General features: G+C 49.3%; 1 protein-coding gene across 1 annotated transcript; it reads left to right on the top strand.

Moving 5' to 3' along the window:
• Positions 1-4,996: 4,996 nt before the first annotated feature.
• Positions 4,997-6,601, top strand: LOC112912508 (ubiquitin carboxyl-terminal hydrolase 17-like protein 6). Its single transcript, XM_025989196.2, has one exon. The coding sequence runs from the start codon at positions 4,997-4,999 to the stop codon at positions 6,599-6,601; it is 1,605 nt and encodes a 534-aa protein (XP_025844981.2).
• Positions 6,602-16,839: the final 10,238 nt, after the last annotated feature.

Genomic DNA, 16,839 nt, shown 5'->3' with positions numbered 1-16,839 from the left:
CCACAGTGTGGCTATTGTGGACATTGCTGCTAGAAACGTCGGGGGGCAGGTGTCCTGGCGTTTCACTGCATCTGTATCTTTGGGGTAAATCCCCAGCAGTGCAATTTCTGGGTCGTAGGGCAGGTCTAATTTTAACTCTTTGAGGAACCTCCACAGTTTTCCAGAGTGGCTGCACCAGTTCACATTCCCACCAACAGTGCAGGAGGGTTCCCCTTTCTCCACATCCTCTCCAACATTTGTGGTTTCCTGCCTTGTGAATTCTCCCCTTTCTCATTGGTGTGAGGTGGTATCTCATGGTGGTGTTGATTTGTATTTCCCTGATGGCCAGTGATGCGGAACATTTTCTCATGTGCATGTTGGCCATGTCTATGTCTTCCTCTGTGAGATTTCTCTTCATGTCTTTTGCCCATTTCATGATTGGATTGTTTGTTTCTTTGCTTTTGAGTTTAATAAGTTCTTTAAAGATATTGGAAACTAGCCCTTAATGTGATGTGTCACTTGCAAATATCTTCTCCCATTCTGTAGGTTGTCTTGTAGTTTTGTTGACTGTATCCTTTGCTGTGCAAAAGCTTCTTATCTTGATGAAGTCCCAATAGTTCATTTTTGCTTTTGTTTCCCTTGCCTTCATGGATGTATCTTGCAAGAAGTTGCTGTGGCCAAGTTCGAAAAGGGTGTTGCCTGTGTTCTCCTCTAGGATTATGATGGAATCTTGTCTCACATTTAGATCTTTCATCCATTTTGAGTTTATCTTTGTGTCTGGTGTAAGAGAGTGGTCTAGTTTCATTCGTCTGCATGTGGATGTCCAATTTTCCCAGCACCATTTATTGAAGAGACTGTCTTTCTTCCAGTGGATGGTCTTTCTTGCTTTGTCGAATATTAGTTGACCATAGCGTTGAGGGTCCACTTCTGCATTCTCTCTTCTGTTCCATTGACCTATGTGTCTGTTTTTGTGCCAGGACCACACTGTCTTGATGACCACTACTTTGTAGTACAACCTGAAATCTGGCATTGTGATGCCCCCAGCTATGTTTTTCTTTTTTAAAATTCCCCTGGCTATACGGGGTCTTTTTTGATTCCACACAAATCTTAAGATGATTCCTTCCAACTCTCTGAAGAAAGTCCATGGTATTTTGATAGGGATTGCAATGAATGTGTAAATTGCCCTAGGTAGCATTGGCATTTTCACAATATAAATTCTTCCAATCCATGAGCATGGAATATTTTTCCATCTCTTTGTCTCTTCCTCCATTTCTTTCAGAAGCGTTCTGTAGTTTTTAGGCTATAGATCCTTTACCTCTTTGGTGAGGTTAATTCCTAGGTATCTTATGCATTTGGGTGCAATTGTAAATGGGATTGACTCCTTAACTTCTCTTTCTTCAGCCTCATTGTTAGTGTACAGAAATGCCACTGACTTCAGGGATTGATTTTATATCCTGTCACATTGCTGTAGGTCTAGCAATCTTGGGGTGGAGTCGTTTGGGTTTTCTATGCACAGTATCATGTCATCTGCTGCCCTGCCTCCTGTCAGGTGTACGGCTCAGTGGGAGTTGTTTATCCTGTGAGGCCCCTGCTCAGACCCAGGTACAGGGTGACACCAGGTGGGACAACAACAGTGCCGGCGGCCAGCTGTCCAGCCCTGGCGTCAGCTCCCGCATTAACCACCACAGCTCCCAGTGCGCAGGGGCCTGGGTACTCCGGGGTGTGGGCGCTGACCTGTACAGTTCTGTGGCCTGGGAGCAGGAACGACCTGGCTGTCCTGGGTCCTCCTGAACTCTGCCTGACCCAGGGGAGCACTGGATCCTGGCTTGTGTCCCCCAGTGCTCTGGGCCCCGGGGCTTGCAACACTGTGAATGGACCTGATGTGAAATTTAGAAGCATCAGAGTAAATTTTGTGCAAGGTTAACTTATCCTTTTTAAAAATAAAATACATTAGATCTTACGGAAGGTATATGAAAAGCATAAAATATAGGAACAGCGCAATGACGGGGAGGGGAAGGCTCCATTGGGCTGAAGACACCAGGAGCCCCACAGCAGGAGCTGGGCGGGCTCCAAAGGTGGTTCACAGGGCTGCTCCGGCCCTGAGGCCAGTTGCTCCATCAAGTTAGGAGGCCGCTGGGGCACATTCACTACCTCGAGAGCAGGGGGTGGCTGTGCTCCTCCTCCAGGGCTCCCAGGGTTGCAGGGGGTTCCTCCAGGGTGGACCAGTGAACTAGAGCAGTGACCACTATCTGCAGGGGCTTCGCCTCCCCAGCGGGTGCCTCAGCGCGGGCCAAGCCCTCAGCCCCAGCAGCCAGGACGGCCTCGATCCCCTCAGGCCCTGACGGGGCAGCAGGTCCCATGGTCGGACCTGGGGCGCGCTCCTGAGCTGCTTCAGGGCGTTTTCCTTGGGCTGACACTGTAGCTCCCAGAAGCCAAAGTATCACCCATCAGGACGGACTGTCCACGTCCCTCCCAAATCAAGGCCACTCTTCCCACAGCTCAACATGTGTGAGGGCAAGAGCCCTGGGAGGTGTCCCCAACCTGCAGCCCGTGGGGTGGGGTGTGAGCCCACCCCCTGCTCCAGGCTAAGCTGCAGGGAGGCTGGAGCCTCGGCCCGGCCCCTATCCCCAGCTTGTCCAACAACAGGCCTCCTCACCCCCAGCCTCTGGCTCTGCTGCATGGAGGCATCTGAATTGCTGGAGGTAATGCAGAGCACAGAGTTCCACATCTGAGCCTGGCTTGCACTGCCTCAGGAATTCCAGAATCATCCTCAGGGAGGAAAATTCTGGGAGCTGACAAAAGTCGTCCTGATAATAATCCAGCCATATTTCCAGCATGCAGGAGATGGCCCTGGGGAGGGACAGAGGGCACAGGCATCAGAAGATGGGCCCCCTCACTCACAGGTGTCCTGGGGAAGTCCTGCAGGACCCGGGCCCCAGTCTCCCTCTCGGGATGTTGGAGGCAAGTCCTGCTCCTCGTCCCCCTGCCACCTGGTGGTCCTGCCTGCCACAGGCCTGCTCCCCGAGGAGGGGCTGGCACGTAGCCTCTGTGCCGAGAGCCCACGCCCAGTGGGTGACAATCACTGTCTTTCAAGGGAACAAGCGGGGCTCCCTCCTCAGCCTGGTCCCTGCCCGCCTGCCCCTTGAGTCCACCGGCAGGCGTCCGGGGACGGGGGGCCTCTGGCCTGTCATTGCCCTCACTGCACACACTGTCCTCTGGGAAGGTCCAAGCTAGGAGGGCTCAGGCTATGTGTCCTGCCAGGCCTTGCCAGGAGCCACCCAGGACCGCCTCATTCCCTCCTGTGGCTCTGGGCTGCCTCCCTCATGAGGGGCCCCCTTGGGGGGTTCTTCCACTGACCCTAATCTCCCATCTCCCTCTAGGCGGGACCACCAGGTCCGGCAACCCTCACTGGGCCTCCTGAGCACCTGCTGTGCCCCCGGGTCCAGGTGCCACCAGATTGGGGATTGCGATGCTCCCCACCCCCTCTGTTTTGGGTCCCAAGTGTGGGGCAAAGAGAAGGTTGCAATAAAGCGGATTTGGTGGAGATTGAAATTTCTGCAAGTGAAAAAATATTGGTACATTTCGGCGTGGAAATTAACCTCAGGACTCATGTTTCCTGACTGTTGGTATTTTACCAACACTTCTGCTCAATCTAGCGCTAATTGCAATAAAAATGGGCTCAAACTTTCAGGATATTCATGATGTAATATTAATTTTGTCAATTAACACTTTCATTTATAAACGGAGATATCATAAAGAGCGTCCTATACAATACTTTTTTTTTGGACTCCGTGGTTACAGAATAAATATCCTAAAACATGGTGGCTTAAGAGATGACACTTTTATTCTCTTAGTGTCCAGGAACAACAAGTGAATATCAAGAACTCTGAAGGGCTTAGGGATTGTGAAGCCCAGTCCCTGACCAAGGCCTGGCAAAATGCTCCTGTTTGTCTTGGCCTCTGGTCAGTAAAGAAGACAAATGGACTTAGGTTTACGCCTTTCCTAAGACTTATCAAAATTCATAAACTGGAAATGGTCATGGTCACAAGTAGGAATGAATTGTCGTTTCGACTCAAATGTGTTTCAGCAGACACTCCCAATTCTGTAAGCAGAATAAGCCATAATGAAACTTCCAAACCACGAGCTAACCCCGTGCCTTCCTCCCTGCATCTACAACTGCCAAAACCATAATGTGTAAAAAAGGTGCAAGCCTACGACATACTCCAATTCAATCAAAAGTACATAAAGAATATTGGTATAGAATTACCTGAGGAAAAGTTAAAATTAGGCATATAAACACTGGATTTAAGATATAGACCTGTCAGAAAAGGAGCTTTAAAGAAATGTTTCCCAAAAGCATAAAACCAGCCAGAGGATTTCACTTCTAGACCTCAGACACACCTAGGCAGACAATGGTATTCATCAAGACCTTCATCATCTTTGTATATTGGAATCGTAGTAGACGGAGATGAAGGTGTAGAAGCAAGCTATGGATGCCATATTCCCAAATAATTGGTTACAGCTACAAACATTCTGCTGGTGAGGGGAACGTGTTCCTATGTGATATCTCAGCTCCTTTGGGAAAGTGATCTTCCCTGTCCTAGAGCACTAACGACTAACACTCCTTGGCTTCCTTGGGGTTACTCAAAGGAAAGGACATTCAACAAGGTTTCCTCTGAACATAGAAACTCTGAACAAATTCTGTTCAGAAAGGTGCAGGGACAGTTAAGGAGGTTGAGAATAATCTGAAAGTGTTGCCTTTTGTGGGAGGCGAGGTTAGGAGCTGGGCTGACCTGAATGGTCTCCCTCAGAGAGGGACCACACCCAAATCCTGTCATCCAATCAAGCAATTAGAGTGGATTAGAGGACTTTGTGCCTATCCCAAGGCCCAAAAGCCATAAAAGGTGGAGGTGAGGGTCACAATCTGCCATTTGGAAACTGGCTCAGTGAGAGGAGCATCCCTTTGCCACCTGAAGCTCCTGGTTGAATGTATCTTGTGGACACTGTTTCTGCAGGCATGGAGGCTGCCCACCTCCCCCGCTCAGAGGAGCCTCAGTTCAGAGCCTCTCCCAAACCCCAGTCATGCTGGTCAAGGAGAGGCGGTGCTGAAGTCCATGGAGGACCCTCTGTGCCCAAGAGGACATCCCCTGCATCAAAGACACTCTCCTCCCCGACTGACCCGTTGGCTCCCGCAGCACCAGGGCTGCCTCCCACCAAGACGCCTCTGAGTTGGAAGAGCCTTTCCCAGGTGGGCGCTGGGCTTCAGAACATGGGCAACACTTGCTATGTGAATGCGACCCTGCAGTGTCTGACCTACACAGAGCCCCTCGCCAGCTACATGCTGTCCCAGCAGCACGGGACCACCTGTAGGAAGCAGACATCCTGCATGCTGTGTACTCTGCAGGCTCACGTGACGCGGGTTCTCTGCCGTCCTGGACGTGTGCTCCGGCCCCTGCCACTCCTGCTCGCCGCCTTCCACAGAGGCAAGCAGGAAGATGCCCATGAGTATCTCATGTTCATTCTGGATGCATTGCAGCAAGCATGCTTGCCTGAGGACAAGCCCTCAGACTCTGAGCGTCCTCAGGACAGCACCCTCATCCAGCAACTCTTTGGGGGGTACTGGAATTCGCAAATCCAGTGTCTCCACTGCCAAGGCATTTCGAGCACTCTGGAACCTTACCTGGACATCAGCCTGGACATCGGGGCTGCTCAGAGTGTCAACCAAGCTTTGGAGCAGTTGGTGAAGCCCCAACTGCTGGAAGGTGAAAATGCCTACCATTGTAGTAAGTGTCTAGAGAAGGTGCTTGCGTCCAAGGTGTTGACTTTGCACACTTCCCCGAAGGTCCTCATCCTGGCCTTGAAACGATTCTCAGACTTGACAGGCCACAAAATGACTAAGGAGGTGCAATATCCTGAGAGCCTTGACATGCAACACTACCTGTCTGAGCAGAGGGCAGGACCCTTGGTTTATGTGCTCTATGCCGTGCTGGTGCATGCTGGGAGGAGTTGCCACAGTGGACATTGCTTCTATTTCGTAAAGGCAGGAAATGGCCAGTGGTATAAAATGGATGATGCTAAGGTCAGCGCCTGTGATGTGACTTACGCGCTGAGCCAACCTGCCTATGTCCTCTTTCATATGCAGAAGACTGATCTGGAAGGAGACCTTGGGAGGGAGTCAGTTGAGGGAGGACTCGCATCTCCCGAGGCAGACCCCAGGGTGGTGGGTGAGGCCTCAGGAGAGCCAGCAACGGATCCCTCCGTGAACCTTCCTGAGTTGGAGGAGCGTGGGGAAGAGACCTCAAGGCAACAAATGACATTAGACCAGTGGAGATGCCTCCAAGAACGCAACCGACCTAAGCCTGAACTCAATGTCAGGAGAAGAGAAATTGCCCTTCCTGAGGATGCAGTCATCCTTCACCACTCCAAATACACACCTGAGATGCCGAAGAATCATCCTCAACAGACCTTCGACCTGCTCACCACTGCAGCTGGGATGATCCCACCTCAGGTGGCCGGGGACGTGGCCAAAGTCCCGCGTGTGCCAGGGAGAGCCAGACCTACCAAGAGGACGAGCAAGAAGGGACAGAGGTCTGGGGAAGCAGTCCAGGGATGCGTCTCCTAACTTTGGTGCACAAGGGCGCACACACCCACAAACACAACGTCACTCACTCCAAACCCGAACACAGTCCCATACTGGAAATATTTTGTGTTGTGTGAAGTGTGTGTTCAGTGTGTGTGGAAGAACCATCTATCTGGTGTGTTCATGGGATATGGCCTTCAACTGAAACTAGAGGACACTGATATTTAAAACTGGTTCTTTGTCAGGATCTTATATTGGGATAGTGTGGATTTCATACGGGGTGTATGGAGGAACCTGCCTCTCCTTCAGCCTTGGGGAGAGTGGGGGCCACTTGCAGGTGAGAGGCAATGAGAAGTCATGGTTGAGAGTGGATATGATGCTGAGGACCTTGGGATGCAGTGAGTATGTTTGACCCTCTCGTCATGCTCCCCACTTCCCAATGCTTCTTCTATTTATATTGAAAGAATATTTGTCTGAACATAAGTATGTGTTGGGTCTTGCTAGCGATGTGTCTTGGTCATTGCTTGGAAATTGTAAGAAGGAAATTAAGTGCTTACTTTTGGGGTGATAACTGCATCCAGCGTGATTGAACCATGGTGATTTTATTATGTTCCCATCACTCTCTTCCACATTAAGGCTGAAGAGAAGCAAACTAACGAGGACTCTTATTCCAAAGGGAAATGTCCAGCCTCCCTCTGAACATAAGTTTTTACGAATATTTTGCTACCATCTGCTCTTTGGCTCCTCCTGACCCAGAAGAAGTGGACTCTGGATTTCAGACCAGTTCAAATTCAAGTTTGGGCCTGGGTTGATACCTCTGGAAAACAGTGCCAAGTTCATGAACCTAGCAAAAGGTTTTTGAGGTCAGGTTATAGGTGTTCTGTGTTATCATTTTACTTCTCACAGAAGAGTTTGACAAGTTCATTGTAGAATGGAAACTATTGCACAACCACCAAATGCCTCTGAGTGTGACCGTAGATGCGCAGTTGTAACATCACATCATAATGTTATTTTCACTCTGTATTCAAACTTGGACATGCCACCCTTAAGGGAGAGTAAGGGACAATAGGATGTGCAGAAAAAATCACACTGTTTTGTAGATTTTCATGTACCAAAGGCAGATTAGAGACATAAAGTGTCAAGATTTTTTTCTTGTCTGGGAATTGTGTTTCTTTTGACCAAGACAGTTTATTGTGTCGTAAAGAGTGAGGGAACCTGTGTGCATGTCTTGCCAAGAGTTCCCTAAGGAGACCTGCAGGTATCCCCGTCCTCTGCTGACTGTCATAGGGGATGAGACAGCTCATGGACTCGGGGACTTGTCCTCCACAGCAGAGGACCCTGAGGAGGTGTCTGTTGGAATGAGGATATGTCCCCACCTGGACTGATGTGGTGAACCAGCAATTCCTCCGCTGCACTGGATGGAAACGGTCAAGTCCACAACGTGCTGGGGGTCCTGCTTTTGTGCGCCTACACAAAACAGATGCTGCAGTTTTGCTTTAGGTAAATCTACATAACACAGATGCTGCAGTTTTGCTTTAGGTAAATCTATAGGAATGTCAAAGCGTGCTTACCAATCCGGAATGTCAAGTTTGTCTTAGTGAAATCCATTTTCTAACACATGTAGGGAAATCATCCTGGCAATTTGTAAATTGGTTGTAAACAGAAATTAACAAGTTAATCTGAAATTGTTTTATAAATGTCTGAATTTCTGATTTAGAAAAAGATCCCATCCAGAGTTCTGCAAATTACACCATGTTTTCTCCTAGAAGACATTTTCTGTACTTGTTGATATTATTTTTCTGAAATCGTTATGCAGAATATTGCATCTGCTTTCTTTGTTTTTGCTCTAAAATGTTATTACAAAGTTGTGTGTTTTTTTATTCTTAATAAAAAATTCCCGCATATGATTTGGTGTACAGGCTTTTTCTCCCCAGTATTTCAGAACCTTGAAATAGTTATTTTATTTCCAGCTTGGCTCCTCACAGAGGCTTCTTTGCCTGCTTCCCCTGAGTGGAATTCCCACAGCCACCTCTAGGTCACCTGCAGCTCAAATTCATATCCTCCCCCCATGAGAATTTCTTACTCCTACTCCCTGACTCAATATAGGGGAAGTGCCAGCAGCCATTTCAGAGGAAATGCAATGGGACATAGGGACATTATTCTTCAGGGTCTCTTCAGTTATGAGAGCTCTGACCAGGGAGATGCTTGTATGAGAAGTTAGGGTGGAGGGAGTAGATTGAACCAGAAGCACACCACCTCTGTCCAAGGCTAGCAGAGACCCCTAGGAGGGATGATGGGAGATGGTTGGATAGCACACTGTGGGGGCTGTGGAGGCTGGACAGTCAGCAGATGGATTCTCTGGTTAGGTGTCTGGACGTCAATGCTCATCCTGTCCAGGCATCCATTAGTCACTCGACGGGTGTCGCTCTATATCGAGATCTATTAGTCATGAGGACAGTCCAAAGAATCTGCAGAGCCTCCAACAGAACAGATTCACGAGTTTTTGTTTTTTAAGATTTATTTATTTATTTATGATAGACAGAGAGAGAGAGAGAGGGGGGCAGTCACACAGGAGTAGGGAGAAGCAGGCTCCATGCCCGGAGCCTGACGTGGATCCCGGGATTCCAGGATCACGCCCTGGGCCAAAGGCAAGTGCAAAACTGCTGAGCCACCCAGGGATCCCCAGATTCAGGAGTTCTTTCCTGGGAAACTGGAATTGCCAATCCTGGATGGAGTTCTAGGTGGACCTCCTACCTATTTCCAGGTTACACTGTGTTGAGTCCTGGCTCCATCACCCTGTGGCAAGATGTCAGGCTGGAATTGTTTTCACAGTAGGGATCTGGGCTGAAACTGGGTTTTGGGGATAGCCCCAAGGCTAGATTCCATGGCAGTATATGGAGGTTTAACCTGGGAGGCCACATCCAATCAATGATCTGTGAGCTTGACAAGGAGGGGAGGTTCCTGGCCATGGTGGGTGAATGTAAGCTGAAGGATTACCTGACTCCCCGTCCTGAGGTTTTATGTTGTCCAGCAGGAGAAAACAAAGTCAGGACTTTTCACAGGAGATATCCTAGGGCATGTGTCTCCTGGCAGGTTTGAGCTCAGGCAGGAGACGGGGAAACAGCTTCTAGGGAGATTGCCTCCTCCCGTGAGGTGTGCATCATCCCATTACCAGCTGCTCCAATAGAAGACACCACAGATGGACCACATCTTAGCTCTGCCTCTCCACTTCATAGAAATCAAGCACAGTAAAGGCATGGAGATGAGAACAATCCATTCCAAGGTGATATTATTAAAAGTGCTCATTTTAATGGGAAAAGAACCCCACCCCTGTGGTGATAAGGGGACATTAAATACATTAGGCTCCTGTTACAGAGGGCGAGATGAGAAGGTTTCAATACAGTGTTTTAGTTTCTTAAGAAGAAGCCATTGCATTCACTCTTCTGGCAGTGGACCGAGCTAATCCTGTCTTCAGAAAGTAGGATAGAGGGGACATTCCTCAGCATCTTAAAAGCCATCTACGGAAAGCCCACAGCAAACATCATTCTCAATGGGGAAGCACTGGGAGCCTTTCTCCTAAGATAAGGAGCAAGGCAGGGATGGCCACTCTCACCCCTGCTATTCAACATAAGATTCCTAGGAATCAGCCTATCCAAAGAGGTAAAGGATCTATACCATAAAAACTACAGGACACTTCTGAAAGAAATGGAGGGAGACACAGAGATGGAAAAATATTCCATGCACACGGACAGAAAGAACTAATATTATGAAAATGTCAGTGCTACCCAGGGCAATTTACACCTTTAATGCAATCCCTATCAAAACACTTTGAGAGGACTTACAAAAAGAGTTGGAACAAATCCTCTTAAGATTTGTGTGGAAACAGAAAAGACCCCAAATAGCCAGGGGAATATTAAAAGGAAAACCATAGCTGTCTTTAAAATTTTTAGTGATACTGTGTGTGATACACGATTTGGAATATATATGGAATCAACACATTTTGTTGCATTAGGGATTTTTCCATTTGGAGACATCTCAGTAAATCAGTTCCACGTGGTGGCTCTAGCATGTTGGGGCTCACATCCCAGCGATCACACAGAAACAAACAATTGAAGGAAACATGGAACCTGAAGACTCCACAAGCAAGCAAGGGAACTCGGGGAGAGAATGGAATTTTAAGAAATATCTCACAGAGGAAGAGCATGGAGTGAAGACACTGGGTGCAGAGACGGGAGACAGTGGGGGATAAGGAGGAGCCCCGCCGTCAGGAGGGAATCCGATGCTGCCAATTCCTTCCAATGTGGCTGCTTTTGCCCTTGGAGTGTCCTAGACAATGTCTGCTTGAGGGCCTTGCTGTCTCATGCTTCTTACCTGGAAATGAGAAATAAGGCCAAACATGTGGGTCTCAGGAATGTGGGAGGGAGCCCCGAATCCAGCAGCACGGCCACTGGGGAGTCTCCCTGAGAATCTCTCTCCCTCTCTTTTTTGGCCCCCCTCTCTCCCGCTACTCTGTGGTTTCTCTCTGGTCACTCCCTGTCTCAAATAAATAAACAAATAAATCTTAAACAGAAACAAACAATGAAAAGTGTTCATGTCTTGGCATCTATGTCCCCACATCCAAGTCGATTAGATCCGTGGAGCCCGGTGTTACTCAGTATTTCAGGGTGTGGGAAGCACTGAAGTCCTTTGCACTTTGCTACACTGACCTCCTCTCTCGTGTCCGATCCACCTCCCAACTCAGAGACATTTTCAAGTCTTTCCCAACAATGTGGTTTGGTTTTGGGGTCTGCCGTGCACAGTCTGGATCCCTGCTCAGTGAGAGGCTCCATCTCACTCTCCAACTGGCACAGATCTATACCCTTAGCTCTCTATCTCAGTCTGTCTGATGAATAAATAAAATTTAAAGAAACCCTGATATTTTCTCCACAAAATTCAAACTGTCTCATTATTTTCTAATAACTGTGATTCGTGAATGTTATAATTCATTCTGAAAGGAAATAATGGAAATATGAGACCAAAGTTTGAAAGAACATGAGAATGGCCGCCCAAATTATAAGAATCAGCATAATCACGCATTAATTACCTTTCAATAATGCATTAGTCAATCTTGCCCCAAAGAAATATAATTGTTGCATAGCACCCATTAGTTAACCTCAAAACCCACATTCATTCAGTTGAGAATGTCTTTCTGAGGTGTCACCCAAGGGCCAAAATTGGAGTGGAAGTGATCTGAAATCCTGTGCCCACCTCTTCTTTGTCAGGAGATTGTCACACAGATGGATGACAGTAAAGTGTCTGGACAGGTTAGAGTTGCTGGGATACGGAGCAATTCCCTGTGGGAGATGGGTCCTTGCCAGTCGCCTTCTCTTCAGTCAAAGGTTGGGGTGGATTTGGAAGGGGCTGTGATTCAATCAACATGATACAATCAGGCAGGATGCATTTAACTCCTGAAATATAAGCATTTCATTGCCTATTTGCATTTCCAAATATTACCAAGCCCCAGGTTTATGGGTTGACTTCTCAATATATATTTTGTGCCCATAATTTCGTGAAAAGAATTCTGTCACCATACAAGGCCATCGACTTACATGGCAGTTTGTCATTTCTTTGTGTAGGTGCCCTGTGTTTTCAAATCGGTGCTGGTTGTATATGACCATACACATTGCTGCCGACACTCCACCCATGCTGGTTTGGACAAATGGTCTTTCAATATAGAGAGAAGATAAGCAATGGGATGAGGGATGCATGAGGACACGGTCAGACATGCTCACACTGACCCCTGGTCCTCAGCATCATTTCCACACTCAGAGCTGGCTGCTCACTGCTTCTAATCCTTTCACCTGCAAGGGCTCATTTCCCCCACGGATGAAGGAGGGGAGGATTCACCCAATGTGCATTCAACTGTGCTAAATACATCTATTACTAATATCCATAACCTATACCAGTTTGTTCAGATAACTCTGTCATCTTCCATATCTGGATGAGAGTGGATTTTCCTTTGGGAAGATAGGTTTGGGTTTGGTTTGGCTGTGTTTGGTTGTGTTTGGTTTGGTTTGGTTTGGTTTTTTGATGGCTGGGAAGCAAGACACGTGAGGTGACGAGAGGGGGAGAACAGGCCTGCTCAGGACTTCTTCTGCTAGCCTTTCTCCCTGGTCTCCCTGTGCACATGGACAGAATCCCCTCCACTGCCCATGAAGTCCCAATTGTGCTGGAGAGCCCAGCATTAAGGCCCTTTGCTCAAGCCTGCCTGCCTCCTCACCCCTGTTCCCTATATTCCTGAAGATCCAAGAATCCTTAGGCTACTTTGCTAGTTCCAATCCCAACATGCCCCCATGAGGATAGGCCTTCCTACCTTTGGACCTCTGGGATTTTCATAGGCTTCCAGAAAGTAGGGAATATTTCTATTTATGTACGCATCTCTTGAGTGCCCAGGATGCTGCATTTTCCTCAGAAGCCATGAGATAGCAATAGGGCAGCATTCATGGGATGAGACAGGTGCCTGAGGCTTAAGGGGCCAGACTCTGACCCGGGTCACATAATGATTGCATGAATGGGAGTTACTTAGGGCTTGGGGGTGGGAGAAGGATCCCACACTGTGGCTTTTCTACTGCCTTTTGACATTTTAAACCCTAGTGTGCTCATCGAGGTGCTCCTCTACCCTCCAACTACAGGCATCTGCACAGAGAAAGGGAACACCCTTAAGCAGATGCTCTGGAGTGAGAAAAGAGCAGTCAGTTGTTTTTCCAAAAAAAAAAAAAAAAAAGAAAGAAAGAAAGAAATTCTCTGAATACAAGTATGGGAGTGCTTGGATTGGTTTGTTCTCATTTGGCATGGTGTTGTATTGTTTTGTTTCCATGGGCCCATATCAGAGATATCCCTGAGAGAGAGAGACTGAGAGAGAATGAGAGAGAGAGAGAGAGAGAGAGAAAGAGAGGGAGAGAGAGACTGTGGCCTTGGTCTTGTGGTATTTGGACGACTTGTCAACCATTGCCTCCTTAGGAAATCATCAGGAGGGTAAAAAATCTCCTTGCCCAGGTCTCAGAAAGGAGGCATCATGATCCAACATTAAAGATGGATCCAGAATATGTATAGAGGGAAACCACCCACTCATCCCATTACAGACCAACCTGCGACCCAGGGCCCATACAGTACACAGGGCTCCCTCACAGGGTGAACAGGGATCAATGTTCCCTATGCAGTACTTCATGAAGGAGACTGGGTGTGCAGGAGATCCTCAAAGTCTACATATCCCCCAAAACTATCAGGCTGTTGTCTTGTCTCAGTTAATTAAGGCTGGAGGAATTAAATTAACTATAGAGAGTTTCAGAATTGCTGAGATTTAAAAAAAGGAACACAAAATCAAAAGAAACACATGCATGCATTTCATCGGTGCTAACATTTTATTAAGGGAAATAAAACACTACACACAAATCTAAATTAACTCTGAGAATAACTGAAATGCACAGATGAAATATTGCCCACCACAATTCCCACAAAGCTACCACCAAAGTCTAGAAAAACTCATCTCAGTAGAAAACAATATGTCCATTTGTAGGGCCCACAGTGGGTGCTCAATGCCAAAACCCCAAAGGCAGACATGTGTACACCAGAGACCTTAACAACTTAGATTCTATTTCTAATTGAGTAACAAGTGCTGATTCAAATTTCCCTCCATTCATTGGAAAACCTATTTGCAGAAGAGAAAATTGACATTCCAGAGGGAGGACTACCCCTTGCCACAGTACACAGATTTCCCTAAAGAAAAGTGCAAGGTGGGTTTTGGGGTTCAGTGTCTGTGCACTGCCCCAGGAGCATGACAGGCAGCACACTGTGGACCTGGGAATTTCCATGCAATGCAGCAGAGCAAGCGCTGATTCCCCACATGAGTCCCGGAGGGGGCCACGTCCTCAGGTCGACAGACACTCCGTCAGGGTTCAGTGGGCTGGAGGACAATGTCTGAGGCCAGGAGCTGGCTCATTCGCTCTCAGTGTCTTCTGAAGATGAGGACACCTGTAGGTCACCTTGGAGGACACTCCAGGGGCCACAGACACAGGCTTTGTCCGACATGTGGGGGGCCGGAGGGCCCTGAGCAGGGCCTGGCTTCTCAGGAGGAAGGAATGAGGGAGCTGCTAGGAACCCGGAGCTCCAGCAGCTTCAGTCCAATCTGGTGAAGACCATTCTCAGGAGCTGAGTGGGGGCCCGCTCAGAGGGCAGCTGGGGGGCTTGATGCAGGGCTGCAGCGTTTCCAGGTGAGGTGTGGCAGGTGTGGGCTGCTGGCCCTTGCTTGGCTGGAGGGCAGGCTTCCTAGTCTGCGGGGACCCGGCTGTGCATCCACGGGCACGTCTGCTTCCTGGAGGACACAGACTCCCCGAAATCCCCACAGGAGCTCCCTGGATGTTCCTGTCTGTGTGCTGCCTGGGGCTCCACTGCGCTTTCTTTTGGGAGTTCTGGGACCTGTCTAGGGGCATCTTGGCACATTTCTTGCCTGGAGTCTGGAGGGGCATTAGGGAATTTTCTGCCAATGCATTGCTGACAGTGGGACGGGTGTTCTCCTCAGGATACTTGGGTGGTACCTGGGTGTGTCCCAGCCCATGGTCCTTGGTGTCAGCCTGGGGATCCTTGCGGGAGACTCTGCAGGGCCTCTTGGCTCTCTGCTGCACAACCAGGCTATCAGCTCTGACATAGGGTTGGTGAGCCAGCTGAGGGGTGTCAGCGATCGGACTTTACTGGGCACCAGGAGGTCCACCACGTGGCCTGAGGGTAACTTTAGGGCTTCTGAGACGAGATGTGGAATGGGACTGGACACTCACGACTGGATTGTCAGTACGTGGTTCCATCAGCAGGGCAGGCTCAGGGATAGAAGGGCTCCTGGTGGTGTAGACGGGCATCGGCATGTGTGGACGCTGTGGGAAAACAGAACACATGGGACTCCATCAGTTTGGCCTCGGCACCAAGGCAAAATGAACATTCAGGAAAAAAAGAAAGAAACCAACAAATGGCCAAGTGCTTAGTAACCACCCCCTCCCCTGGAACAGGGAAAGAAACAGATGGGATCTGTTGACCTAGGAGTAGGGAATGGGACTGCACAGCTGGTCCAGAACAAAGGCATGACAAGATGCTGCTGATGCACTTTAGACATGGGGGGGGGGGGGAACACGCAAAGTCCTGTCACACAGCGATGCTTCCTCCATTGGACCAGCTCTTCCATCGGCTCTGCTCATGAGGCGATAGGAGTCCTGCTGCTGGAGAGTCATGGTGGCAGCTCCTTAGTGGGGATGGGCAGGGGGTGATGTGTCATGAAGGACAGAGGCCTGTTCTCTGAGGTTGGTATGTGCTCCAGGAGTGACGCCAATGACCATCACATGCCAACAAGCCACGGATCGCACACATAGAAGGCATAAGGCAACATCATGGGCACCAAGGGAAAAAAGGGTGCAAAGACCACGCTACTCAACTGCCACTGGTCAGAGAGGAAGTGCAGTCCCGCCTCCCCCAGGAGGCCCATGGAGCCCAGCCAGTCCCCAAGGGCACAGCCCAGGAAGCAGCGCACACTCACCCTCACATAGTCATAAGATTCCGTGTCTTCCTTCCAGGTGCGCTTCTGCCCGTCCCGGGGTCTCCTGGGGAACCTGTGGAGCAGGGCCTTCCTCTGCTCGGCTTCTTACCTGCATGAGAAATCAAAGCATGGAAAGGAGAAGGAACTCCCTTCCCTGGCTTCCAGCCGGACACCTGCTCGGGCCTTGGCCCAACCTGGTCCTTTCATTCCTCAGCCACTCTATGCCCACCTCTGCTCCCCCCTGACTACAGTGTCCCACCAGGTCATCCAGGCAGTTTGTTTCATGCAGAGCCTATGAGAGAGTCTGCCTTGGCATGTGCCAAGCTCCATACATTCCCTGGTGCAAGGACATTGTCCAGCTACAAAACCCCACACCAAATCAGCAGGGACAGCTCCATCACCCAAATGTGGACCCTGTTAGCCTGGGAGCTACTCTGCCTGCCTCGCCCAGCCTGGCTCTACCCGCAGCTGCCCTGCACCCTGTGCATGCACACGGCTTCGGGGTCTGTCGTATCATCCCTGGCATTCGGGTTTCCAGCCCCATTCCTCACCTTCGTCTCTCTGCCTTCTCCCTCTCAGCCTGGTTCAACAGCCCAGCCTGGTGCCGCTGGTCCCACTGACTTCCCGGCTCCACACTCCTCCAGCCTCCTGGAGCCCAAGGCCACAGGAACGAGGGTAGTGCCCCAGTGTTTTATGGGGCATCTGGTGCTTGATGCCTTGTGTC

The sequence above is a fragment of the Vulpes vulpes genome, chromosome 7 (genome assembly GCF_048418805.1).
Source record: "Vulpes vulpes isolate BD-2025 chromosome 7, VulVul3, whole genome shotgun sequence".
Classification (NCBI taxonomy): domain Eukaryota; kingdom Metazoa; phylum Chordata; class Mammalia; order Carnivora; family Canidae; genus Vulpes; species Vulpes vulpes.
The sequence above is the reverse complement of the archived record's forward strand: the minus strand, read 5'-3'. Positions and strand labels throughout refer to the sequence as shown.